Raw genomic sequence first — 27,911 nt, forward strand, 5'->3', positions numbered from 1 at the left:
GAATTATTATAGGTAAACATACATATACACTTAACTATACCATAAGAATTTTCCAACAAACATATGATCAGCTTTAGACATTATACAAACATTACTGGGCTCTGAAAAGAACTCTCCCCGCAGTAGTGTTTGGCTATGAAGATGAAAGGTTTCAGGTATTGATCAAACATGTAATATATTTATTAACAATTGTTTTCATGCACCTTGTTACAGATCTTAGTACATTTTATTATTTACATACAAGTCTTCAGTTTTCATTGTTTCATTCCAAGCTACATTATTTGTGCTCTAATATTACATGATAAATAATTTTGTTAATAACAAGAATTACATTAAAGGTTGAGGCTGCTATGAATAAGGCAAAACAAAACTTATTTGCTTGCAACAGCTAAATATTGGTAAGTACTAACACCCACTCTGAGTGAATGAGACCATATTCAGGTAATTAAGTGGGCTACAAAAGGGTGTTGCATTTTCTGATGTACAAGTTAGAATCAAATGGGAGGGGTGAAGGCTTGATATGTCAACTTGCAAAAGCCATCCTTCACTGTGAACAGAACTCCATTTCCAATAGTGTATGGTCAGAAAGATGGAAAAAATGTTTATAAATTGTATATCTTGGTTGGTCTAAGACTGATAAAACTGCTGATTGGGTTATATTCATTCATGCTGAGGTAGTAATGCTATCTTTGTACTCCTGCTGTTGCTGCTATTACTGTTATCTTCTTCACGCTTCTGTAACTCCTGCAACTAAGTGACAAGTATTTGTCTGTGACTAAGTTGAAACTGTTATTAAAACAAAAGGTATGAACATACATGCCACAGTATTTGTTTTGCATACATTAAAAGCATATACCTTCCTTGGCCATTTCTAATGAAAGAACTTACAGAAAAAAAAAAAAAAGCAAGATCAGGTTCTTCAGCTCTATCAGGCAATGCATGGTCACCAGCACATTTTGTTTATGAATGTGGATTGAAGAATGGGTTTTCCTCTGTCATCATCATGAATCTAGTGTGAATTTGGTCACACTGGTCAACAATTCAGATTAGATGTATTATAAAGAGTTCTGATCACTATTTTTATTCCTGCTAATTCAACAACCGTATTATCAGCATTTAATGCCTTAATGCATTGTATTCTCTCAAACACTTTTCAATATTAGATGTAAATTTTGACCATCAGCAGTGGTCAATCACTGATATTTGAAAGCTTATAGATGATTGAATTTGCTTCTGGACATGCATTGTCTCAACATGTCTCTTATATTCTCACCCTATTTTAAATTTAAAACTGAAATATGGGTTATACAAAATCCTACAATGCACTGAGAATAAAAATTATGCAATGGCCATTGTTTTTCCAGCCCATCACAACATACTCTACACAACAATGCTGAGTGATGCAGCCAAAAGATCTTTATAAACTAATAGTCTGGCTTTGTTGAATATGTTTATTATAAATAAAGACTTTTTTTTCTTAAGTAGATAAATACCAATTCATGTACCCAACTGAGATACAGTGACCTTGATAAAACTTAAAATTAAGTAACTGTGATTCAACATTTCATGTATTATCTTTAATAAGAAGTCTCTTACCAGTAAATTAAATTACATTCTGCTATTATTTAAAATGTATAATCAATAAACATACTGAAACTTAATTCTAAAATGTCTCAAGATGTAATCCTATCTGAATTACATTTTGCTTTATATATTTAAGCCCTTTGTTGTGGCTCAGAAACAAGTCTAAAGACCAGGTTTTGATAAGTGTGGTTGGCATTGCATTTATAACACATTGTTTAACTTTGTTGTTGTTATTCAGGATGTTCGGAAAGTCACTGTGCAATTTTGTAATCATGTGTCTATTCAGTCTATTTCAAGCCAGCAACTGATAGCAGTGTTTAGAAATAAAATAAGAAGGATCCAAGCCTGTATTGATGCCAACGGGGGTCACTTTCAACATTGTTTATATTTGTCATTCATATTTACCTTCTGTATTCTATATTGAAACATGTCTGTTAATAAATATATAAGTGCACAGTGACTTTCCGAACACCCTGTATTTTGAACAGTTTCTTTAAAGGTTACAAGTCTTTTACTGTAATTAAAAATATGAATATAAAAACTTCAAATATACTGTAAATTAAGGTTACAATATAAAATTTTTAAGCACAGTTTGTCTGGAACAAAAATTTAAACAAATCTTTGGTAAATGAATTTAAGCATCAAACATTCAAGCTCTTTACACACACAAATATTATATCTTGCACTTTAAAATAACTTTCTAACATAATCTTGAGTATATAACATTCAAACATTTTAAATCACAATCATTTTCAGACCTCAGATATTGACAAAGTAGAGTTAAGAATGTTTTTAAACAAATAAATTATTAAATTATTTTTAGTATTTTATACAGGGTGTTCGGAAAGTTACTGTGCAGTTTTGAAAGCAGCGATAACAGCATTCATTCAATCTATTTTAAGCCAGCAACTGATAGTGGTGTTTAGGAACAAAATAAGAAGAATCCAAGCCTGTATTGATGCCAACAGGGTCACTTTCAACACTGTTTATAATTGTCATTCATATTTACCTCCTGTATTCTATATTGAAACATGTCTGTTAATAAATATATAAGTGCACAGTGGCTTTCTGAAAACCCTGTACTACCTATAATTTAACAGAACCATTAACTGCATCTTTATAACAATTTATGTAATGAAATGTGCTTTAAAAAACCTTCTGCATTATTTGAGGACATTAATTATCATACAAAGTTGTATTAATATATACTTGAGGTACAGCGCACTGTTGCTCATTACAAAAATGTACATTTCAATATACAATTAGAACAAAACAAAAAATCAAGGTACATGGTACAAAATATATGTAAAGACTTTTTCAAGCAAAATGTCTAGTATTTTACAATTTCTGCAGTTTAACACAACTATTGATTGCATTCTATTACAATTTTATGTAATAAAAGTTTCTGTATATATATTTTTCACATTGTTTCTTGGTACATTACTACCAAAATGTAGTATTATTGGTACTACATAATACTATGTAGTATACACAATAACAAAAATTTACATTTGAATATATAATTACAGGAATATTTGGTACATGTCCCAAGATCTAAATATGACACATTTTCCCACAAAAAATAGATGTCCTTAAGCTGGACCCTCAATTTTGCTGATTTTCATGGTAAAATAATATATGGAATACAAAACAAGTAGAAGAAAAGTGAAAAATCCTCCTGGTAAAAGAAAGAATGATACATAAGAATATAATACTTTCAGCTCATGTTATCAGATTTATTCTATGAATGTTTCAATTTTAGGTAAGTTGTGCACTGAAACTGGCTACTAATTTAGTTTGTTTTGTTTTTTTAAACCACTGACTAGATGTATATTTGCATTATCTTTACGTACAAGTTACTGGCTTAGAGGTTATTTTTAATAATTTTTTTTTTGGGGTAAACAAAAACTGCCTTTCTTTCATGTCTGTCTTGTTGCTTTCAATAAAGATCATTCAAATGAGGTTTTCTGTTATTACAGTTAAACTTCACATAGTTTTTATATTATGATAAGCCAATCAGACCAAGCATATATCAATATCAGCTTAAAATCATTTGAAAACTGCTTATGTTTGCTGATTTAACATACACATATAAAATTGAGCAAAACAGTAAGAAATAGTTAAAGGACACCCTTAAATTAACAGGTGGGGAGGATACTGAGACAAAAATAAAAACTGCATGTCGTACTTGACAGTAAGCTTAATGTTTAAAAAAAAAAAATTGATTTTTCCTACTAACACTAACTGTTTGTAAGGAATGTACTGTATAGCACATATGCATTTGAAAGAAAGACTTGCATAAAAACATACTTTTACATCCATTCACATAAAATAAGTGAAATAAAAAGTACAATTGATGTTTATTTTTGAAGCTGGTGAACAATGTATAATTGTGGGATTTTGGTATCTTTTCGTAAAACTCGTATACTTTCACTATACGTTACAACAGTTCCTGTTATGTACCTTTAAAACAAACTTTACATGTGTCTAGCAGGTTTCAACATGTATAAATAAAGCATCTTTCAAAAAATTTATTGAACGTTTTTACAATAAAATCTAGTTTAATTTAATCACAGGTTTCTAATGTATATTAATGCACTTAAAAATGCCTGAATTTAAAAATGTCATAAAAGGAAAACCTACCTATATAAGCAAAATATATTCCAGAAGTTGATGGTATGTTATAGGTTCCAATCTAAAGAGAAAATATTTTAATGTGTTTACAGCATTCAAATACAAATACATTAAACCAATATCTGTTGTAACACTAAGTAACTACTTTTACCATTGAAAAAAACAGATCAGCTAATGGAACTTTGAAAGATTTTTTTAAAGTAATTATAAAATCATCTTCCTTTTTTTTTTGTATGTGGTGAAATATTATGGATAAACTGCATTAGGTTATTATAAGCACCACTTAATAGTAATTGGTTTTTGAATGATTTACAAAGAGCTAGAATAAGTCCCTATGGAAAATATAATAAACTCATTTTCATTTTTCTCTAAATATTGAAATATCTTTTATCCATTTAAATGTAACACTTGCTACATTTTTACTAATTCTTCACATCTGCTAACCAGCCAATGTAAAAAGAAAGTAAAGGTTGGATAGTATTTACGTTTGTTTTCACTTAAACTGTTTTAGGTATATAAATAAACAGATCCAAAATTATGCTTAAATAACATTATTTTCTTGAAATGTTATGGGCATAAACAGTGCCACACCAAAATAGTCAAACAATTTAGAAGTAATTATTATACAGATAATCTTACATCAGTAGTTTGGAAATTACTAAAATGTATAAAGAGATTCTACAAAAGCACTATACAAGTTTCACAAAGTCAAAGATAGTCATGATGGACTTAGAAAGAGAAGGTTTTCTTTCCAGTTGGTAAACTGGTTAGTTTATTAAGATGCCACAAAAAGATAACTTCTTGGAATGGAAGATAAACTATTTAATTGGATTGCAAGTTGTTTAGAGTATAAAAGGCAGAAGATCATTATTAATGTGGCAAAGACCCAGTGGATTAAAGTTAGAAGTACATCGGGGTGGTCAGCTATGTCTTTTGCTATTTTTAGTATTCCTTAACAATAATAATGGAATAAGCAAGGTTAATACTGTGAATGATACTGTATTAATGGGTATTTCAAATTCTGTTGTAGATGCTGTAATTTTGCAGAGAGATTTGTACTACTTGATAAACTGGGTAAACATCAGGTAACTACCTTTTGATGTTAATAAAAGGTTATGCACACTGGTTAACATATAATTTATTATCTTTGTAGCCTTCATGAAGCTCTTTAGGTGCATATGATGATGGAAAATACTTTGGTAGAACTATTAACATTTTTTTAAAGCTTTCAAGGCACAGCAAACTGACTAGTAATATTAATATTGCTTTGTCTGTTTGTTGAACTGTGAGTAAAGCTACTTAAAGGTCATTTGCATTAGCCAATCCAACTTTGAAATGATAGACTAGATGAAAGGCAGTTAACCACTAATTCTTGGGCTACAATGAATAGTGGGATTGATTTTAATGTTAGAACTATTGTATGATTGAAAGGGTAAGCATGTTTAATGATGGGGTTTGATTCCAGGAATCACAGATTGTAAGTCAAGCACCTTAACCACCAGACCAGTAATAAGACAAACATGACATTGCATTGACATTACCAGTTTATAATTTAGACTCTACAAAAGAATCTAGACAAGTTTTGTATTACTACAGATAGCATTATTGGATTTATAAAGTGAAGATTGTATTTACTTTTTTTTTTAAGATACTTTGTACTTGGATTTTAAAGAAGTTTTTGATAAGGTGCCATAAGAAAGACTTTTTGAAACAGAACATATGCTAGTTAAATAGATTGCAAATTGGTTGGATAGTAGAAGCCACAATGTTATTATTAATAAGGCAAAGTTACAGCAATTTAATGCTACAAGTAGTATCTCAAGGTTCTCTGCTAAGTCTATTTCCGATTTTCATTAACAACATAATAATAGAATGAGCAGCATGTTGGTTGATATCATGGATGATTAAAGTTACAAGCAGCACCTCAGTGGTATAGTTATGTTTTGCTGTATCTGACTTTCATTAATAATATTAATAATGAACTAAGAAGTACATTGGTTAATATTCTGCATAATACTAAATTAATTCTAAATTGTACTGCTGTTACTGCAATTTTGCAGAGTTTTGTATTATTTGTTAAACTGAACTAACACATACTTGATACCTTTTAATGTTAATAAAAGTTATGTTATGCATATTAGTTACCATGTCATTAACCATTCATAAAGCCTTATTGGGGATCTCTAGGTGAAGGTAGTAAGGAAAACAATTTGGCATACCTGTTGCAAATCTTCTCAAACCTCCTAGACAAAGCATATTGGTTATTAATAAGGAAAACAGTTTGTCTGACTACTAACATTGGTATCTTGAATTCAAGTAATAGGAAGCCATCAGTTAAGTGTTCAAGGTGCTAGTTAGATCTGTTTTGGAATATTGTGTTCAGTTTTGGTCACCTTATTTACGACAGAATGTTGAGTTGTTGAAAAGAGCTGCCAGGATGATTCTGGGTTTGGGATGGCTATACTATGATGATTAGGATTAAAACTTGATGTGTTTTTACCAGACACAAGAAAGCTTGGGGAAGGTACAGTTAAGGCTTTTAAAATTGTCATTTTTATAATCTGTTATTGCAGATACATTTTTAGTAAAAAAAAACAAAAAAAACAACATGCATGAATTAACACTATAATATAACATTAAAATATGTAACATTCTGAAATGATTCCACTTAAAATAGTGTTTCTGCTCAAGTATGGTCAGTCCAAACATTCTTCATGTTTTATTTTCACAAAATATAAGAGAAAAAGAATGAATCCAACAAAAGTTCTAAACTTTCAACAGTTATGTAGTTGTGTCTTAAATTTATAGTATAATGAGAAATACCATATTATAACAATATGGTTCATTATAAGAACCACAGGAAGAAGCATTAAAACCAGTACTGACCGTTAACCCAAGTGATATGATAAGAAATACGATGGCTAGTGTTAGATACATGAATCCTCTTCTTCGAGCAAACTCCTTACCCACTGAGGAGCTTCAAAACAAAATTATATATTATAGAGTATAAACATAAGATAAAAATACCACTGATTGTTTATATTGATTTAAATTCCATGCAGATAAGGAATACATACAATAAAAAAACTGAAAGTGTTAAACAGATAAAAACAAACTTGTACTGGAAAATGCTAAATATTTCACTGCATTACATTCTTTTCCAAATGAAACCAATGCAATAAAATGGAGATAATCACACACATGTATTAAAAAAAAAGTTTTTGTGGAGATAAATGATTCCTGTAAAATAATATTATCATGGAATTCACAAGTAAAATTATCATTAAATAGAAACCTTTCAAGGAATTATATTTTTATGTGGTTGTATTCTCTGCATTACATAAAATAAGCAAGAACAAATAATGCCCAGTTGAAAACATTATTATTCTAATTAGAAATAACCTGTTTTAATAGCTGGAACAAAAAGCACTTAATCATGAAAAACCAAAAGTAACATTTCAGAAATAATACATTTATACACAGGCTTTATAGAGCAAATTTTGGTTCCACATTTTTCCTACATAAAATTATATACTTATTTTTTCTATTTAAACATTTCCTTGAATTGTTTAAAAGTGAGATATTAAACTAGCAAGATAACTTGAACAATTTTAAATAATTAAAAACAATTTTTTTTATAAAATAAGCATTAATCCTGAGCCTGAAGTAGCCACAGCTATGATTACTTGTATAAACTCTAAAGGTAAATAATTCAGATCATATAGTTTTTCCCCAAAGTGGAAATAAAGTAAATTCTAACATGAAACACAAATGAAATGGAACAAAAAGTAAAAATGCTGTTTTCAGTGATACCCATTTTCACCAAATAATGCAAGGCAATGTTAAAGAATGTCACCTAGTACAGTTTTATATAACTTTAGTTGAAAAAGTTGATAACAGCTTTAGTTGAACAAGTCACAGCATATAAACACAATTCAACAACAATCCACCAAACATTAATTTGAAATAAAAATAACACTGAAATCCAGCTAGTATTATTTAACATTTAGTGTTAACTATTTATAAATAATGTAAAATATTATATGCTTTTTTTGAAAGATATAAAAAAATTTACTGTCAAGTAAAATATAATTAAACGTTCACAATAAATAAGAGCTATATATAATGGCATTATTACATATCTACCCCCTTAAATAATTATTTTCATTTTTTTATGCACTAATGTATTAGCTACACTTAAATCTCCTTTTATTTTATAAATATATATGATTCATGTAAGAAAAGTATAAAACTGCTTACACTTTTCTGCAGAAACAACATCTTGCCAATCCATTACTCAGGGTGTTGAACTAGAAATGTAAAATAAGTTTACTTGAAAATGCTGTCATATGTTAAAAGTGAATACAAACAACTGATGTGCTAAAGTTGTATGTTCTTAAATTTTACACATATATTTTAGGAACAACATAAGCATAACAGAAAACTAGTGGACATTTCACATTAGAGAATAAAGTATTGAGATTCATCTTAAAAATGATGAACAAATATACACATAACCAAATATTAACAATTCACTCTAAAAGTTTTACAGAAGGTTTACTAAATAATATGGTAAAGCTCTGGAACCTCAACATATTGTTACAACCCATGTCACCATGTTCAGCCATGCTCCATTCAACAATCATGCACCTTGACAATAGCTCTGCAACATACTTCCATTGCTCTGTTTTTTGTTGTTTATAAATTCCAAAACATGCATTTCTTCCTCACAGGCTTTCCATAAGACAACTAGTTTACAAGAACAACTGATTCCCAGGACCTAGTTTTAATGATGACAGATATCCATAAGAACTGCATTAAACAACTTAACCAATATATCTTCATACAGAATATCATGAATACTTATTTCATTCTTCAGCCATAACATATATGGCATAGCTGAATGAAAGATATGATTGGAAACCTTACCTTAGTGAATTCAAACCATATTGACCTCATTTTAGGATCCAGATGGTGTTCCTTCTTGATTATGTTGTGTATTGTTGCTTGAGGCATGTGCATGGCTTTTACATGAGCTTTCATATTTGTAGATTCTCACCTGTTGCATTACAACAGTCTTACTATAATTGTGGTTACAGCTTGTTACAAGTCTCCTTCTGAATGGTCCTTTTCTGAAATCGATCCTTTTTTTTTTTTTTAATTAATGCCATTTAGTACAAGAGATACCATAACATGGGAATAATAACTCTCCAATTATGGTCTGAGGCATCAATATTTTACATCAAAGAAAAAATATTATTATTCAGTGTCATCTTATTGCTATAAAACGCTACACAGTTAAAACATTGTTCTGAGACACACTATTTCACTGTGACTTTATATCAGATGTGGTTGTCTACACAAAATTAAAACGTTGTTCTGAGACATGCTTTTTCACTGTGACTTTATATCAGCCATGGTTGTTACATGACTTTTATATGAAATTTCAAAATAATTTTAGTATAATGTATTCAACTCTGGATTGATTATTAAAATTATGAAAAATTCATTAATGTCATAATATATTACATCTCTCTCTCTCTCTCTTAGATTTGGTTAAATATACTGGGAAAGACCATATGAGATGCAGACTGGCTGATAATATTAAAACTATGAGTTGAAATTTTCTTTTTCTTTAATATGTTAAAAGTAAGAAAATATTTAAATGAGGATTGAACCCTTTAAAGGACACAGATGGTAAAAGTTTTGTTAAATACTATATGATGACTGAGGCTTTAAAATATTTTCTTCTCATCTATTTTACAAGAAAAAATATTAGCAATATTCCCGACACTGAGCTTTCTGTGAAATATTTGTGAAATTGATATAATCATGTGGATATTAATTCTACGATAAGTAAAAAAACAAATTAAATCAAGAAAAAGTGCAAAAGCCAGACACAGTTTTCCCAAGAATTGTAAATAAGTTTATAAGTTTGAAGCAAGCTCTATCTTTCATTTCTCAAAGGTCAATAGACAGTGGGTAGATGAGGATAAAAAATGTGCTAACATTATTCTTACTTTTAAGAGGTAATAACAATTCACCTGGATATTAAACTTTTATAATGGGAAAATTTAGAGCCAACAAGGATTCATAAAAGGGAAATCTTACATTTCTAATCTTTAAATTTGTAAAAATATTAATTTTTTTTTTGATGGAAAAAAGGTGGACTTGATATGCACATATACATTTTAAAAAAGGCTTTTGATAAGATGCCAAACAGAAGAAGATTACATAAATAGACTGAAGGATGAGAAAAAGGTAAATGATGATAACAGAGTCCAATGAAATTGTACCTAATGGGTGCCTTACGTTGCAATGCTTACTTCAGCCTTTGCTTTTCCAATTTACCTTAATAACACACTTATAAGGGCATAATTATTAACATCTGTTGTTGACATTAGGCTCTTAAATGCTACCATCTGTACTAAGGAAGTTACTATAAAATGATTTGATTGTTTCTTTGAATTTTGCACAATGCTACATGAGGGCTATCTGTGTTAACTCTCCCTAATTTTGCAGTGAAAGACAAGAGTGAAGGCAGCTAGTTATAACCATCCACTGTCAAGTCTGGGGCTACTCTTTTACCAACGAATAGTGGGATATTAACCATCACATTATAATGCCCCTACAGCTGAAGGGGCAAGCATATTTGGTGTGACGAGGATTCAGACCCACAACCTTCAGATTGCAAGTCAAGTGCCCTATCCACCTGGCCATGCTGGGCCTACTATAAATTGACTTGAATGAATTAGTGAATGGCTTAATCATAATAGATGTAAGTAAGGCATTTAAGTTCTCATAATTTGCATCACACACAATGTGATGAAGGAAAAGTCTTGGACAGAGTTTAAATATGTAACTTGCATAATTAGAATAGTGTTACATTTCTAGTATAAAAATGTGATAAAATTTTAGAAAGTATTTATAGACATCAAGAGTCAAAATAGATAGTTATTTTTTAAACAAAATACATGTTAAGCCTCATGTGTACCACTGTTCACACTTTGTGATCTCTTTATTTAAGGATAACTTACTGGAAAAGGTTAAGAGTAGGTATAATGGGGATGGAAATCTCATGTTATAGAATTAAATAACAGATAAAAAGGTGATCTTATTGAAGAATATAAGAATATCTGGATGGCCAATGGGATAAAGTCCTTATAGTGCTGTCTTTTTTTTTTTTTATGCTTAATTCTGAAGAAAATAAGATAACAGGGCACAAACCAGTTCAGACAATTTTATTTTCCTAACAATGATTACCTTATGAAACAAGTTATTTTAAGTGATAATGGAGGTTAGCATTTCACAATAATTTAAGAGGGAATTTATCATTTTCTGTAACATAAAAAGGAATGGAGAGACAGTTTCAAAGAACCAAGTCCTTTATTTTCTATGTGTTGACTATATTTTAATAAATACATAATGTCTTAGAAATAGGAATACAGGTGAAAAACTAATCTTAAGTCCAGTCCTTTATTTACCTTTTATTACAATTATTTGACCTATTCTCTTTAAGAGGGATAATTTATGCTTTAATTTAATGTTAATATTACTTTGTCTATTTAATATTACATTACTTATTTACGTGTCTGAGATATGAATATACTTTACACAGTGCAATATATTTATCTCACAATAAGACTTTTCTTAAACCATATCTTTAGAGATCTGACAATTTTAAGTTATAAATATGATTTTTTTTAATCAATTACCAATCAGATTAAAAGTAAAGCAGAAAGAAACAGATTTTAAAAATACTTTATGGCTTTTCTTGTTTTTTTATACACTTAAAAATAAACTTATTTACAAAGATGTGGTTAAAGAACCATACTGACACAAAGGTAGAGGTGAATATTACATCTATGCAAATATATTTTATCTAAAATAACTGTAATTTGAGCTAGCTACTTAAAGGTAATGAACAATAAAAAAATTTACCAAGAAGGTCTTGTGACAGTGACCACAAGAAATCCTACACATTCCAGGGATACATGTAGCTGGTTGAGACACAGTATGAGTCTTCATGTTAGTAATCCTCCGACTGAAAATAAGAGATAACATAAAAAAAGAACAAATTTATCCTTGGTTTTGCTTCTACTGCATTTTTCACTAGCAACACATAAAACAGAGGTGTAAAGAACAATTCATCCTTGGAATTAACACAGTTCAATGAGTGTACAAAGTCAACTTATTAAGAAATGAAAATGAATGACTAAGGGGAAAGCATGATATTGAAAAAGGATGTTAATAATCAATTCTGTGTATGAAGACTTCAAAAATATATGATTATGAAAGAGCAAAATAGTAATGTTCATTGAAATTCATTGTCTACTTAGTACAATTAAAATTTTAAGAGAACAATGATCATGACAAAACAATTCTACAACAAGAAGTAAAAAGAAAACAGTTGTTTGTTATATTTGTCTCAAGATTTGTTGTTTTCCAGCTCATTTTTCCCTTTACATTATTTCAGTGGTTTCTACATAATCAGTCTGACACATTGTTGTTAAATGGTGCAGAAAATGTTTGGTTAGAGCTCAAATTATGAACAATTTACAACTTATTTTATATAAGTGTATCCAGTAAGACAGTTGTAAATTTCACTTCATAGTTTTGACTATCAGTCTCATGCAGTTTTGTGACAAGCTATTACATCACATTGTGTGATTACTTTAATGTTCTAAAACTTAAAAAGTCACAGTGACAGTGCAATAGCAAACAGGTATTCAAGATAAAATTATTTAACAATTACACTTTCCTCCATTCAGTTATTAATACATAAAAACAGATGTTTATCTCAATGTTAAAACTGATAATACATGGAAGATAACATTGAATATAAATGTGACTTATTATAAAAACTCTGAATAAGATGTTCAGTGCTATTTTTCCTTTTTTTAATTGATTGTGAAAGATAAAATTATAATTTCCCACTTCAGTCAAGAAAATGCACTCACGTGTACAACTGCTCAATTCCCAAAAGACTCAAGCAGCATTAGTTAAAGAGTAAGACTGCTTTAACAAACAAACAAACAAAAAAAATACAGCAAGTTAATATTCATTATTCTTTACTGGGTCAAAAAAATGAATATGTTGTTTACATAACTGTGTTTATCAGAAATTACTGCTGTGCAGTTCCAAATAATAGTACAGGGTGGACAAATTGCAAATCTGTAATAATAAAACAGTCCTGAATAATAGTACAGGGTGAAAAATGTTTTTTTTGGGGTTTTTTTTCCCCTTCATACTACATGTCATGTGATCTTCCACAAGGGTGGCTACTGAAAGGCAAGGGAATAAAAAAATGTGAACACACTTTTTTTAAACTGACTTTTTGCTCATAATAAGAAGACATGCCATAATGTTAATTTTATCAACTATCTAAGCAAACTGGTTTGTTCCTGACTAGTAACCTGCCAACTTCCCTTGCATTTAATGGAGACACTTCTCATTAAGAGTTTTGAATAAGCCAAAACCTACATGATGCTTTTTAATACAGCAACAGAAAAGGCAACTAGTCACCACCACTCACCAACAACTCTTGGACTACTCTTTTACCAAATAACAGTGGGATTGACCATCACTTTATAAAGCCCCCATGGCTGAAAAGGTGAGCTTGTTTGGTGTGATGAGGATTCGAACCCACAACCATCTTATAATGAGTCAATAATCTTATCCACCTGGCCATGCCAGGCCTTGTCCAGAGTAACCAAAGTGGTGTAGTATATAATTTAGCACCAAAAACAAATTCATGTTCATTCAAAACACACATTTGTGTTCATAAATGCAATTGCATAAAATTTTCCGATATTCTTACACGTGATTAGAACTTCAGAAATTTAGTTGATCAAGACTTGCAGCAGTGAATCATGCTGCCAAGGAAAATGTAAGCAAATGCATCTTAAAACAAAATGCAACTATTACTGAGAGTCCTTTTCACATGATGTGATATTGTACAAAAATATTCCACTCTAAAATTTACCCTTTTTTAACAGCTACATCTTAGATTATTGAGACTGTAAACCATCAAGACACTAGTAGTTAGTATATCAAAAATGAAATGAATTTTAGGAAATATTGCCAAGATACAGCCTAGCCAAATCATATTATACTGTTCATTTTAACACACCCAATTTGTTATTGGGATTCACATGTTCAGTTTTCAAACCTGAGCCACAATTTTAATATTGGTCCAATAGCCGTGAAATTAATATCACTTTCACATTCTTCATGCTCAATTTACTAGCAACAATGTAGCTCAAAACAATACATTTTGTGGTCTACAGGGTTGGTTTTTGCTAAAACAAAATCTAGATTTAGATGTTTTTCCTTTAAACTATAAGAGGTTAAACAGTGTCATCACTTATGTCTATGTGCAAAGTTTTATGGAATTCTGATATGTAATTTTCTTTACTTTAATTCTCATGTACCACATTCCTCTCATAACATTGTAAATTGCCTGCACTAATGGGTCGATTATAGACTGGCTTTCAGTGTGAAAGTGTGAGACTCACGAGTTTTAATTGTTTGTTGACAACCATAACTTCTTTCTCCAAGATAAAAGGTTTTATTTGTAAGTTTAATTAACAAATTAATTTTCCATACTCACAAGCATATATATTTGCATGCAATGTAGCTCATGCAAACTATATAATAGGACTTGTTGGTTTTCCATACTATTAACTATTCACTAGATGAAGAGTGTGCATTTACTGTAACAGTATATTCACATGTATTTACTAATATAAAAGCTTTGCAAGTGGTTTTGGCTGACTGTTAGGATTTTGGTCAGAATTGTCCAAGTTTTGACTGTTACTCACTATTGAAATGTGGTATTAACTTGTTATGTGTGTGCCTAGTCCCAACATCAGCAAAGAATTTTGGTTCTTAAATGCATGTATGATAAAGGCATATGGATACAGAACTTAAGGTATATATTGAGCAGTGGGGGGCTACTATTGGAAGCTTCAGAGTTTTCTTACAGTTTAGTACTTGCAAACATGATATGGCTTCTATTCATGACTTCATCCCACCCATACACCGTGAAGTATATGGAATATTATAGCAATGAGTTGTGTTCCTCCTTTGTTGTAAGACATTGAGAGTTACACTGGCCCAGAAATGTAAACAGTATGTCCTAATTAAAACAATATGCAAGTTAAAAACCAATGTCCTCATGAAGAAATATTGGTTTATAAAAAAAGTACTGTACAAATACAAAGCAATGTAAATGCATCTACCAATTCTACAACAGATATTAGATTTAACATGCTTTCTTAATATCCAGTTGGCAGCAAGAAAGATACTGGTTTTAATTTTGTTGACACAATATGTTAATCACCAGGCTGTATATAATAGGTTAACTGAATATCCAGCTGTTAATGAACAGGACAATGTAGCAGCTGGACATCCAGTTATCGTAGTTAAGTGTAGCTTAGATGTACATTCTTGTCAGCTAAAACATTAACACATGAGCATACTTTAACCTATCCAAACAAGTGGTGAACAGTATGGGAGGCAAAAAGGCACAGATTACTTTCAACACTATTAATCACAGCCTCATGTAAAAAGTATTAAACAAATATTACAAATGTCATTCAAGCTTAACACTAAGTTGTATACATGCAATATATTCTATTAATCCATCTCTGGTACAGCAGCTTGCATTAGACAAGCATTATGGCAATCTATCTCTAGTAACGCATCAGGTGTGGGATAACTAGCATACTGCATCACTTGTGAAACATATGCTAAAAAACTGTACGCAGTATAATGAAGATCCGACTTTGAGGATTTGTAAACAATATGCTCATACTGTCAAACCTGATCCTCATCATATAAGATCTAAATCCTATTATGAATAACAGTGCACGCAAAAGAAACAAAATATCACAAGGCTATTGCAAACACTATAAGGTTGGTAATGACAAAAAAAAGAGAGACGTATATCAAATAGCATGAAAAATTACTAGTCAAGCATTGAATCAGAATATTAGTTGTAAATTCAGTTTGTAAGAAATAATAGGATGTGCAAAACTTTACCTTTAAACACAACAGGATATATAACCAAGTTAATCAGAAAGATGGTTGAGAAAGCCTTTGCAGGTAAGCATCATGCAACACAATGTTTGATAAAAATATTCATTGCAATATCAAAAGACTTACCAGTATGAATTAATTAACGATTTAACATTTAAGGTGTGGTGTTCACATCACTGTGCAAAGCTTCTTAAGCAACTTGTAACATTGAGATAAACAAACTTTAATGTGGAGAAAGTACACACACACACACACACTCTTCTAAACAAAGTCTTCTTTGCCCAAAAAAACTTATTTCTGTGATGCTTTTAACAAAGATGAGAATTTTCCTTACAGCAAGTTTCCTTTATATAACAAGGATGCTTGTGGGAAAATGGTTGCTACTTGAATGAGTACCAAATTGCACAATATTTCACTGCCTGAAGTGCACTTATTTAGAAGCTGGACAATAAGTTCAGTAGATGGTTGACTGAACACAGTAAGATACATGATTCACAACATATAATTTCACCTTGATTCAAGTGCTTGTGGCTCTAAATTGTTATTTTTATGTTACCTAGCACTTCATTGTCCTAACATAATAAAAACAATCAACAGATTATAAAGTTTCAGAAAGGCTGATTATAAAATCTGAGGTACAAGCTGTGCATTCCAGGAAATTGCAAAAGAACAAAAAGTGGGAAGAAACATTATGTTGCACCTTTGAAGTTTTGGATGAAAATAAAATTCTTGAAACCTTCAAAATAGCTTTTACATTGTATCACAAGAAGTGTTTAGAGCAGGGGTGGGCAACTCCATGGCCACTGGCCACATGTAGCCAGTGGATAGCACAATTATGGCCAGCTTGAGTTTAGGAATAAACTTTTTCCATCATTTTTTTTTATTGCAAATTTGGTAATCAGCAACTTCATTGACTCACATCATCGCTAATGTCACAAGCTTCATCACCATCACAGACTCCACCCATTTTGTAACGTCAATCTGGTTTAGATGTTTGTTATCAAGTGTGTGTTGTTTTGCATGAGCTTGTAAACATATTTTTATTGTGCAACTTTCAAGTGTTTAAACATATTTTGTTCTTAATCCCATAATATGGCTAAGTGGATAATTAAAAAAAAAAATAATCCAGATGATGGTGAACATTCAGAAAATAAAGACAATTTAACTGATTCTAGCATTACTGCCAAAAAGAGAATGGCATGTGACTGGAAAAACGTAAAATGAGAATTTAATGAAAGTTGGGAGTTGAAATTTGCAGTTATTGAAGCAATTAATAAGAAAGTGCATCTTTTGTGTTACAAATTTTTACAAATAATAAAGTACACAACCTTAAGCAATATTATAACAATTTTCACAATGAATTTGATATGAAATTTCCAGTTGATAGCAAAAATTGTATAAATGAAATTAGCCATCTGAAATCACAATTTCATAAACAAAAGGGAAGCCTAAAAAGATTTTTATCATCAATAGAACTAGTTATGTTAGCTAGTTATGAAGTAGCTTGAATTCTAGCTCAAAAAAAGAAATCATTTTCTGATACTGAACTAGTAAAAGAAATAATGATTGTAGTTATCCAAACTCTGTTGGAGAATTATGATTCAAAAATAAAAGATGATATTCTTTAAAAGGTAAATAATTTGCAATTAAGTCAAAGAACAGTTGTCTGCAGAATGCTAGAGTTAGCAAAAGGCATAGAAAATCAGTTGTTTGAACAACTAAAAGACTTTATATTTTTCTTTAACACTAGATGAGTCAACAGATGTTAGTAACACTGCACAGTTGATATTGTGGGTTTGATATGCAACTTCAAATCTTAAAGTGAGGGAAAAAATGCTTGGCCTTTGTGGATTACAAGATCAAACATGTGGAATAAACATCTCTGAAAAATTTCTTGAAATATCAAAAAAATTAAACCTGGATTTTAAAAAAACTGGATTCTGTCAAAACAGATGGTGCTCCTGCCATGACTGGGGTGAAATTAGGATTTGTCTCACTTTTGAATCAGCATTTAAATGAAAATAATGTGAAGTCCACACTGCTATCTTTCCATTGTATTTTGCATCAGGAAAATTTATGTGCTCAGATGTCTCAAAATGATGAATTGAAAAAATTGATGGGCAGTGTTGTAAAAATTGTGAATTAAGAGGTAAAATAATAAGCAAGCAATCACAGTCTAGTCATTAATTTCAATTAAAGCTAAACCTTGTGGAACAATTACAAAAGAATGATTTGACACATTTTGCAAAGTTGAATAGTTTTCTAGAAAATAATGACTATAATGATCTCTGTGTAAACTGGATCAAAAATCTGTCTCAAAAATTTAAATCACCTTTCTCTGAACATTGAAGTTGATATTTGAATATTTGCATGATCCATTTCAATTTGACTTTGAAATGTCAGTAAGGAAATTGCATCTTTTTAGTCTTTAGATAAGTGTGGATTTGAAGACAAGATGCTTACCCTGCAAAGTGTAGAACATATAAAAGGTAAATAAAAATGTTTTATCAGAGAGATGTGGTTCACTATTGTGATAAATGAGAGTCTTACAAATTTACAGATAGCAATTTCAAAATTATTTTCCATGTTTGGATCCACATGGGTGTGCGAGTCAACATTTTCAACACTAAATTTTTCAAGTCTAGATACAGATTTCAATTTACTGACATCAACTTAGAGACAGAGCTAAGATGCTCACTGAGCATAGATATCAAGCCACATTTCACAAAACTTGTTGATGAAAATCCCCATCAATTTTTACATTGAAAGTTAGTTGAAATGCAATTATTTTGATTAAACTCACATCCTTCTTTTTTTTCAAATAGTGTGGCCAATGTTGTCTTCTGTAGCCACAGTTGTGGCTGTTATGAAAAATAAGTTGCCCACCCCTGGTTTAAAGGATGATTAGTATCTCTGCATGTCATGTAACAAAATATGTTAAAAATGTGAATGTGTAAAACTGGATTGCATCACCTGACAGATCACTGTTGATGTTTGGAAACAGCTGCTGGAGTATAGAGAACAATATCCTGCTCGTGATGATGGACTGCCTATGGGATACATCTGTAAAGTACCAAAAAATTCCACACAGGAATACTTCCACTGTGCTGCATGTTAAATGGTTTAACAGTTGACTCAGTTACTTCAGAAATTTTCCAGGTGAACGAATATGAAAAATTACTGATTCAGCAAGTAAAACCTTTCAGGTTGTAACCAAAATGACAGTGGCGGGAAAACAACTACCTCCTAACCACATGGTCAGCAAGGTGCAGGGTTTAACTTTTCATTTCCTTTTGACATTGCATCAAACCTACAAACTCTTCCCAAGCTCAAAAACCCATTCAAAAGCATGGAAAGCTACTTGTATTGTTGCGAGATAGTTAATTAGTTACAGTTTTGTCTGTTGTCATTTATTATTTAGTTTATCTATGAATTTTTAGTTACATTAAAATGCTAACTCACCTTTGAACATATACGAATGTATCATGAAACTGACACCAGCTTCTTTACCAGTGCTGTACAGACATTATTAACCCTTAAATAGCAGCCATTATCAATTGATGCTGCTACTTAAAATATTCTTGCTGTTTAAAGGTTAATGTAACAAAAGATTATGCAAATTTGTGATTACACGAGATATACTCTCATAACCTAATAAGAGTCATAATAATAATACCCTGCCTTAAGTGTCATAAACTGAGTCATGAAATAGTTAGTGAGAATATAATTTGTGAATTATTTGTTTATTACTCCATATTGTTATCAATATAGAAAGGTGATTTTGGAATACTGCATTGTATTTTTTTTTTATCAAAAGTAGGATTTTTCTTTTTCCTATCCATTATGTGAAATAATTAGTAGCAACTTTAAAAAAAAGCAATTTGCAGCATCAATTAACTGTGGAAAACGAAGGCATCCATAAAATGAAGATCAGCTGAACTATTCATCAAATCTGTTCCACCTATAAAGAAACCACAAACTAAAGTGGTACCTAGTGGTGTTACTTTTAAATCAAAAGGCTCCATAAATATGAAGCATAAGGGTAAATCTAAAGTAGCTAAGACCATTACAGCTATTCACAAATACTAAAATAGCTGATGTTGATATACCCATTGTGCAAATAATTGAATGGCCTGATTACAGGCCTGTTGATGAGGAATGGCAGAACAAGCAACTTACTAGAGCTGAGGTTTGTGTATCAGGCACCATTCTAACTTGATTATATCATCTATCTTTAAAAGATGATGGAAATTGCCTATTTTGAGCTGTTTTATATACTAATAGACTCTGAAAATTGAATTTTGTAGTTAGAAATGCAGTAGTTTCTCACATGTTAAGCATACATGAATTAGCAAGTGGTGATGGGGCTGATGGTCATTAAAACTACTTAAATTGACACAACAGTGTCTATGACAATGTCAAGCAGAATCAGATGGTTGTTGATGGGACATGGGGCATTGATTTTGAGTTGTCTGCTTTAGCTCATACTCTGAATATAGTAGTGTACTCTTGGAAGCATGAAGAATATTGAACTTCATGTTTCTGTCATGGAATTGACAGAAATCTAAAAATATAATCAAATGACAAGTAACTTTTACTTATGCTACCAATAATAAAATTTACAAACATGATAACAAAATACTTTGAAAACAGTTATAGAGTTCACTTTTAGTAACTAATTTTAAATGAAATAACCAGTAGTACTCATTATTGCCTTGGCTGTATTCTGAAAAAATTCTTTAAATTGCTGTTTATATAATAAGTAACATTTTGTTTTCTTGGTACAACTTTTATATATATATATATATACACACACACACACAGCAAAGCTGTTTTGGTTGAGATATTACTATTCCCTGCATACCAATCACCAACTGTGAATTATTAATAAGTATTTTACAGGTTTTTATTTTGTTTTTTTTAGATGAAGCAAAATAAAAGCAAATTCCATCCATGTTTTTTTCAGAAATTTCTCCTTATTACAATAAAAATTTGATTTCATATAGTTTTCTTTTCTTATAAATATTATCAAATCAATAAACTATAAATCAAAATATGACGTCTATGAGCCTTGTAAACAACAGTTATGAACTACATTTCTCAAATTTTGTATGAAACATTTATTTCATTAGTTTACACATGTATTATTGTTTGTTATTAAGCACAAAGAGGTATCTGTGCTCTACCTATCATTAGTATCAAAAACTGGTTTCAAGTGGTATAACTCTACAGACATAGTGCTGTGCCAAAGGGGGGATATACATCTATAAAACACAAGTGTTTCATTTGTTGATAATGACCTGATGAATATTATAGATATCCTAAGCTCATAAGAATGATGACAAAAATTAGTTATTACCCATTCTGCTTGTTTGCACACAAAAAAATTAATATTTGGACATCACATTTCTTAGATTATTACAATATGAATAAAATAAAATCACCAAATTAAATTTTTCTTCACCAGTGAGAAGTGTATTTAAGAACTTTACAAATACACTGTGAATATTTTTTTTTCCCATGCTATTCAGTAGCATTTTTGTGTAAATGCTTTTAATTAGTGCCTTCAGAAACGAAAGCCCGGCATGGCCTAGCGCGTAAGGCGTGCGACTCGTAATCCGAGGGTCGCGGGTTCGTGCCCACGTCGCGCTAAACATGCTCGCCCTCCCAACCATGGGGGTGTATAATGTGACGGTCAATCCCACTATTCGTTGGTAAAAGAGTAGCCCAAGAGTTGGCGGTGGGTGGTGATGACTAGCTGCCTTCCCTCTAGTCTTACATTGCTAAATTAGAGACAGCTAGCACAGATAGCCCTCAAGTAGCTTTGTGCGAAATTCCAAAACAAACAAACCTTCAGAAACTAATTTTATCTTGTAACAATATTTCAAAACTATGCTATAAAGAAAAAAGGAAAATAAATTCACCCATTACCAGTTTAGTCGGGGACAAATGATTTTCTGTGATTCAGCTTTACAAATCAGCAAACAATTGCACACACATCGTACATACTTCTTTCCAGGAGGAGCATTTTTTATTGGCTATACCAATAGAAAGAAAGACATTTTAAAATGGGACAGTTTCATTTATTAATCTTCATTATTTATATTTATAAAAGCTTTAGGGTTTTATCAACTTAAATTTCAAAATTATGTGGAAAACCTTCAAATGAGATACATATTACTTTCTCATTACATATCCACCAATTGCTTTTATGAGAAAAATTTCAGTTGCTGTATTAAAAGAAAAACATTACTTTACACTACATATGTCCAATGCAAATATAACAAACTATTTTTATCTCCTTAAATATGGGATGAATCTTAATAATTGTACACACTATACTATGAAGATAATCTTTGATAATGTTTTGACAATATCTTTTACAATATTTTGTTGTATACAAATAAATTAACTACCTTACAATTTTAAAATGATTACTTAATTCTGTAAAGTCTAAATTGTAAAATGAAAACATTAGTCTCTCACTCAAAAGAGTACATATAAAAAAAGTGAATGAAAAAATCTCACAAATACAAGACAAAAAAACACAACTGCCTTCCTAAAACCACATTCAGCAAACAAGTACATGTAATAGTTTAAAATTTCTTCATCTAGCAATTTGCTATTCATTTAGAAACTTCTGTATTTAAATAATTAATACTAAGGTAATTATTACCGTTGCCTCATTGCAACTACTGCATTTTACAACAAAATCATTTAATTTTCCTTGAATGTTAATCATTGTATGACAGACTTTGCATGGGATCATTGGTATTTCTGCACCTGCATATGAAGAGTAAGGTGAATATGGAGGAGGATCTTCAATTTCCAGATGTCTTTCATTTTGTGCCAGTGGTGCTGAAACAATTACAACATAGTTTTATAATAATGCTAAATATAACAGTCATTTATAGACAAAGTATTAGAATGTAGAACCAAAGGCAGTAGCATACTTGAAGTGGTATACTTGAAGCACTATTATACATTTTTTTACATTAAAAATCCATAATTGGTCAGCAAATAATTAAGATATTTTAATTACGAGCTTTATAACACAAATGTATATAATAAAAGGTTTAAAGAATTTAAATGAAGAACACATACCATATTATATTATTACATAAAATTAATAGTAAATGTGATTTTAACACTGGAAGTTAGAATAACAGATTTAAAAATTTAAAGTCACACTAACAAACAAAACCATTAGAATTTCTAATTTAATGATTAGTAAACCTGATAGAATGTACACTTGCTCATAAGTAAGATTACATTAAGTTGCTGTTTAGTGATATACTGCATGGGAAAGTTCTTGTATATACATTTGGATCTTGCACCCTGTGGATTAGGGTTGGTTAATCTCTAATGGTGAATGATTTGTTACTTTAACATACAACAATTCAAAATCTGCATATACCAATTAGCTAAAAGTAGATCCATAAGTAGAAAATGTAAATCAACACAGAAAAAGTGAGTAAGGAATATCATTTTAGCTGTTAATTATATTACAGGCTATGGCTATAAGGATGCTATGGCTTTATGAAAGGTTTCAGAACATTTGTTAACTTAATAAAGTTAATTATAATAAGTGCTAGCTAATTCATGGGATTATCATAATTTTAAACTCAATTCTAATGGGAATAAATTTAACAGTATTAGGGAGGGAAATATTATGGAATTTTGGATGAACAGTCTCTTAGGCCATCCAGACAGTGTGCCAACTGTTGCTAGTAATATGCAAAATAGGGTTTGGAGTTGTATCTATAGAATTAAAGAATAGTTTAAAGATATTATCACTTCATTGTACAGGTGTTTGATTATATCTCATTGTATTCAATTTTGAGATCTTTATCTCAAGAAGAACAATTAATTGTTGAAAAGGGTTCAAAGACTACCAGGATGATGCCTCAGATGAGAATGTTGCAATACAAGGACAGGATAAGATCTTCAGAGTTGTTTTTCCTTGGAAAATGTAAAGAAAATACGATTGAGAAGTTTAAGATTATTAAGGGAACTGAGAACACTGACATATTTTTCTTTACATTCAATGTGGGTATGGTAGAAGAGGCCAAACTATAAATTTTAGCACTATAAAAGTGATCTTCAGCTTGTAAAATTTATTTTTATAACAAGATGGTTGATTTTGGAATAGGTTGCCTATAGCTGAGATGGATGCATTAATAATTAGGGGTGTTTAAGAGAAATCCAGATAAATATTTAAATAATAAGAGTTGTAATTGGTTACTTTTCTAAGTAGATTGTACTACCTCAGAGGATGAGCAGACTCTGTATCATCTCTTAAATATTATGTTAATAGGATAACAAAGCAATCTGTAACTCTGTTCTACTCATTCTTATGTTTTGGTTGCTTATACCTTCATCCTGTTGACAGTAAAAGGCAGAATCTGTACAAATTCCTGCACATCAGGTTCCAAGACCATGGACAAAAGTAAAAGTGAGTAACTGTGATGCTAGGTGAAAATAATCTTATTCCAAGCTATTAGAATTTTTGTTCTGTTTTTGTTATTCCTATAACTGCACATTTTGCATAAATTAATATTCCTTTGAAAGTGTAAGTTACTGAAGAAACTACTTGGAAAGGCTATGTACATATATATCACTTACATATTTAAAACTAACTATCTGTTCAACAAATTTTATCTTTTTTCAGTAAACTACAATAAAAACGAGAGAAAACTTTCTAACAACCAGTGAAAATGTACACAGTTTTCCCACATGGTGCACACAACAAAAACTTCAATCACATAACTTCTAATAAGTCGTTAAACACTAACTCAAAGTAACTTCCACTACAGTATTATTACACATTTCAAGAAATATTAATGATCTGAAAGTTAGATGTGAAACATCAAGTAATAAAGTTGAATAATTCCATTTTAAGATAAAACTTGTTGTACAGAAAATGACATATTGCAAATGCCTCTTACATTGTTGTTATACATTAGAACATTTTGTATAAAAAAGTGACTAAATAACCATATAAATAAACTAAACCTATATAATACTACACGTCATTATTTTATACATACTCACCTGTTGGTACTAAAAGATCCAAATGTTCTTCTCTGAACTGGCTTCCCTTAACACAATTGTGTTCTTCGTTTTGCAATAATGGGGATTTTTCAGACATCATTAACTATTTGATTGCTTCAGCGCTACTTGCTCTTTGATACAAAATTCCTAAAAACAATTAATGTTTTCAACTGTTATTATTTATAAATCAATAAACATTTAAAAACTTAACTGGCCTACAATGGGTTTTACAATTTATTAGGTATTGCATTCTAGTTGCCACCTACCTTTGTAAGTTCCTACCATGTGATTTATTATCAAGACGATTGTTTTATTCATATTTAGGGCATGTGCGTCACGTCCTTATGACAATGTACTGTTAATATAAATATCTCATAACATACAGTAATAATATATTATACCATTTTATAAATAATCTTCTGTATGGAAAGTTTGTAGTACTTTGATTGAGTTCTGATTTTTCTCAAATATAGCATCAAGCTTAAGATATTACAGCTTAGATTATTATTTTAAAAAAAGTGGAAAATTTAAATTATATAAATATATATTAACGTTTCCTATCCAGTAATGTGGTATTCAAGTTCATTATTTTTTTAGAAAGAAATCATGTGTCTGGAAATACACAAATGGACAAATAAAATAAGCTTTTATTTACAAATAGTGTGCAAATGTATTTCACTTAGTTACTGGTTGTCCTTTTCGTTTGGGCTTTAACTATCGAGTTAGAAAGATACGGCATCTTAAATACTTGCTGAAACTAAACAGTTACTAATTTCACATAATTAATGTAGGATATATTTTTATTTTCAAATTTTATACAGGTAAAGGTTACATACTGCAAATTTGCAACTTAAAGTCTTTATTGATTATACTATGTGTTTTTATCTTCTTATATTGTAATATTTATTTTAAAATAGTGTTTGTTTCGAATCTGTGCACGTTTTTACTTAATACATAAGCAAACAGATCTCATTTCAAGCTCCCCTCCAATTGTTATCTATTTTTTCAGTATTTTAATTTAAATACTTGTTTGTTAGAAGGAAGTAATTATGGTGATAACTTAATGATCTAGAAATTTGTATATTAAGTAAGAAATGAATGTTGGATGTACAAGATTGTTTCGTGCAATTGTTATTATTTACTTTATTTGCGACTTAATATTTAATAATAGTTTAGTTTTTAAGACAGGAGAGTTGAAGATAGATTGTTTGAAAAGTGATAGTTGTGAGTTTCGTTAAATAGCTCTATATGAATAATACATTTTGTTAGCAATTTTAATGTTACCTAAGCTTTACTAATATTGTTGACGTCACAATACCAGGACCGACGTGAGATATTCCAGTCCCGGGAATAAACATATATATATGGGTTCTCATAAAGCAATTAACTATAAAATCTAAACTTTTTTAACCTATTTCATGCCAAAGTTTTTAATGCTCTCTGAAAAGTTAATTTGGCGAGCTTTTGTAGGGCTTCCTGATGACTCCGGACCCTTATCGGCAGTTCTGCACATTACTCGAATCTTCAGTATTTTTTCTCGATAACTTAATTGAGTATTGTTACATTACATCACCTCAGTTAAGCCTCAGTGAATACTTAATAAATATAAATTATCTAGCAAGCGTAAGTGAAGTTTAGTTAGGGAAAGAAAACATGAAGTTAGCAGGTGTGTAAGTGATTAGCCATAACAGGGGCATTTAAAAGCAAGTTTCACAGTTAAATAGATATTAGAAAAATAATTTGTCTTGGCAACGTGTGTTCTAAAGTAATTGAAGCCATCTGCGTAACCTCTGACTAAAATGAGACAGTGAATTAGTTCGAGATACAACTGTGGTAACCCACAAGTAACGTAAATGAACTATTCACTGATAAGAGTACAGAAGAATTATTAGTCGTGTCAATTCGATTATAAAGTAATTGAATCAGCCTGAGTGGAATTTTGACAAGAAAAAGAATTATTTAAAGTTTTAGATAAAACTGATTTGATGTGATGTAAAAATTGTCTTACATGTTGATTCATTTTGAATATATTATTTTAAAACAAGTGGATTGTGTGTTATCCATTCATTGTTTGAAATTATCTCCAAGTCACAAACGAATACTGTTAACAATCCAAGCCAGTGTATTAATGAGTAACAAATAATGAACAAAATCAGTCCTTGAGTGGGTTTGTCAAAGTTTTAGTTAGCATGTTTCTTATCGATTATTAGGTGAAGAAATTCTGCAGTTAGAGATGAATTACTTTGGACATTTCTATTGCAAGATTATTTTTGAAGTCATGCCTATAAGCAGTATTGTAGCAATTGCCCAAACAAATCCTCCAGTGTGATTGTGCGAGTGCTATACTAAATCAAATATGAAGGAAGCCTGACGTTAAAATGTGCAGTGGGTTCACATTCTGTGCTAAGCCTCTGCCTATAAGTGAATGTAGTCTGCAGTAAACATTTGTAATAATAATATATATAAAAAAAATTAGCTCAATTTTTGTTACATAAAATGAGCATTTGCTATTCTCAAAGTACATAACAGATGTTACCATTCATGGAGATTATTGTTTAATGCAACATTGTACAATTCAAAAAAATTCACTCACCCAA

At 30.4% G+C, this 27,911-nt stretch overlaps 1 protein-coding gene across 3 annotated transcripts; it reads right to left on the bottom strand.

Moving 5' to 3' along the window:
* Positions 1 to 158: 158 nt before the first annotated feature.
* LOC143230870 (type 2 phosphatidylinositol 4,5-bisphosphate 4-phosphatase-like) lies at positions 159 to 25,733 on the bottom strand. Of its 3 annotated transcripts, none has more exons than XM_076465155.1 (9): positions 25,581 to 25,733; positions 25,315 to 25,461; positions 22,937 to 23,118; positions 22,192 to 22,298; positions 12,160 to 12,262; positions 8,479 to 8,528; positions 7,105 to 7,195; positions 4,228 to 4,279; positions 159 to 750 (listed from the first exon to the last, which is right to left on the bottom strand). In XM_076465155.1, exons 2-9 carry the CDS (start codon positions 25,412 to 25,414, stop codon positions 728 to 730), a joined length of 708 nt encoding a protein of 235 aa, XP_076321270.1. In that variant the 5' UTR covers positions 25,415 to 25,461; positions 25,581 to 25,733; the 3' UTR covers positions 159 to 727. The 3 variants fall into 3 exon arrangements, with proteins under 3 accessions (XP_076321270.1, XP_076321268.1, XP_076321269.1); XM_076465153.1 differs by having other exon boundaries at positions 159 to 3,262; XM_076465154.1 differs by lacking the exon at positions 25,581 to 25,733 and having other exon boundaries at positions 159 to 3,262; positions 25,315 to 25,571.
* Positions 25,734 to 27,911: the final 2,178 nt, after the last annotated feature.

This window comes from Tachypleus tridentatus, chromosome 10 (assembly GCF_004210375.1).
Source record: "Tachypleus tridentatus isolate NWPU-2018 chromosome 10, ASM421037v1, whole genome shotgun sequence".
NCBI classification, from domain to species: Eukaryota; Metazoa; Arthropoda; class Merostomata; order Xiphosura; family Limulidae; genus Tachypleus; species Tachypleus tridentatus.

Bases quoted from the DNA above. Each gene is read 5' to 3' on its own strand.
- LOC143230870 (XM_076465153.1), bottom strand. From the start codon at position 25,414: ATGATGTCTGAAAAATCCCCATTATTGCAAAACGAAGAACACAATTGT. The intron at 22,299-22,936 runs GTAATAATTACC...CTATTGGTATAG, and splicing joins GTAGTTGCAATGAGGCAACG to CCAATAAAAAATGCTCCTCC. The intron at 7,196-8,478 runs GTAAGCAGTTTT...TTTGTTTTGAAG, and splicing joins TGTTGTTTCTGCAGAAAAGT to CTCCTCAGTGGGTAAGGAGT.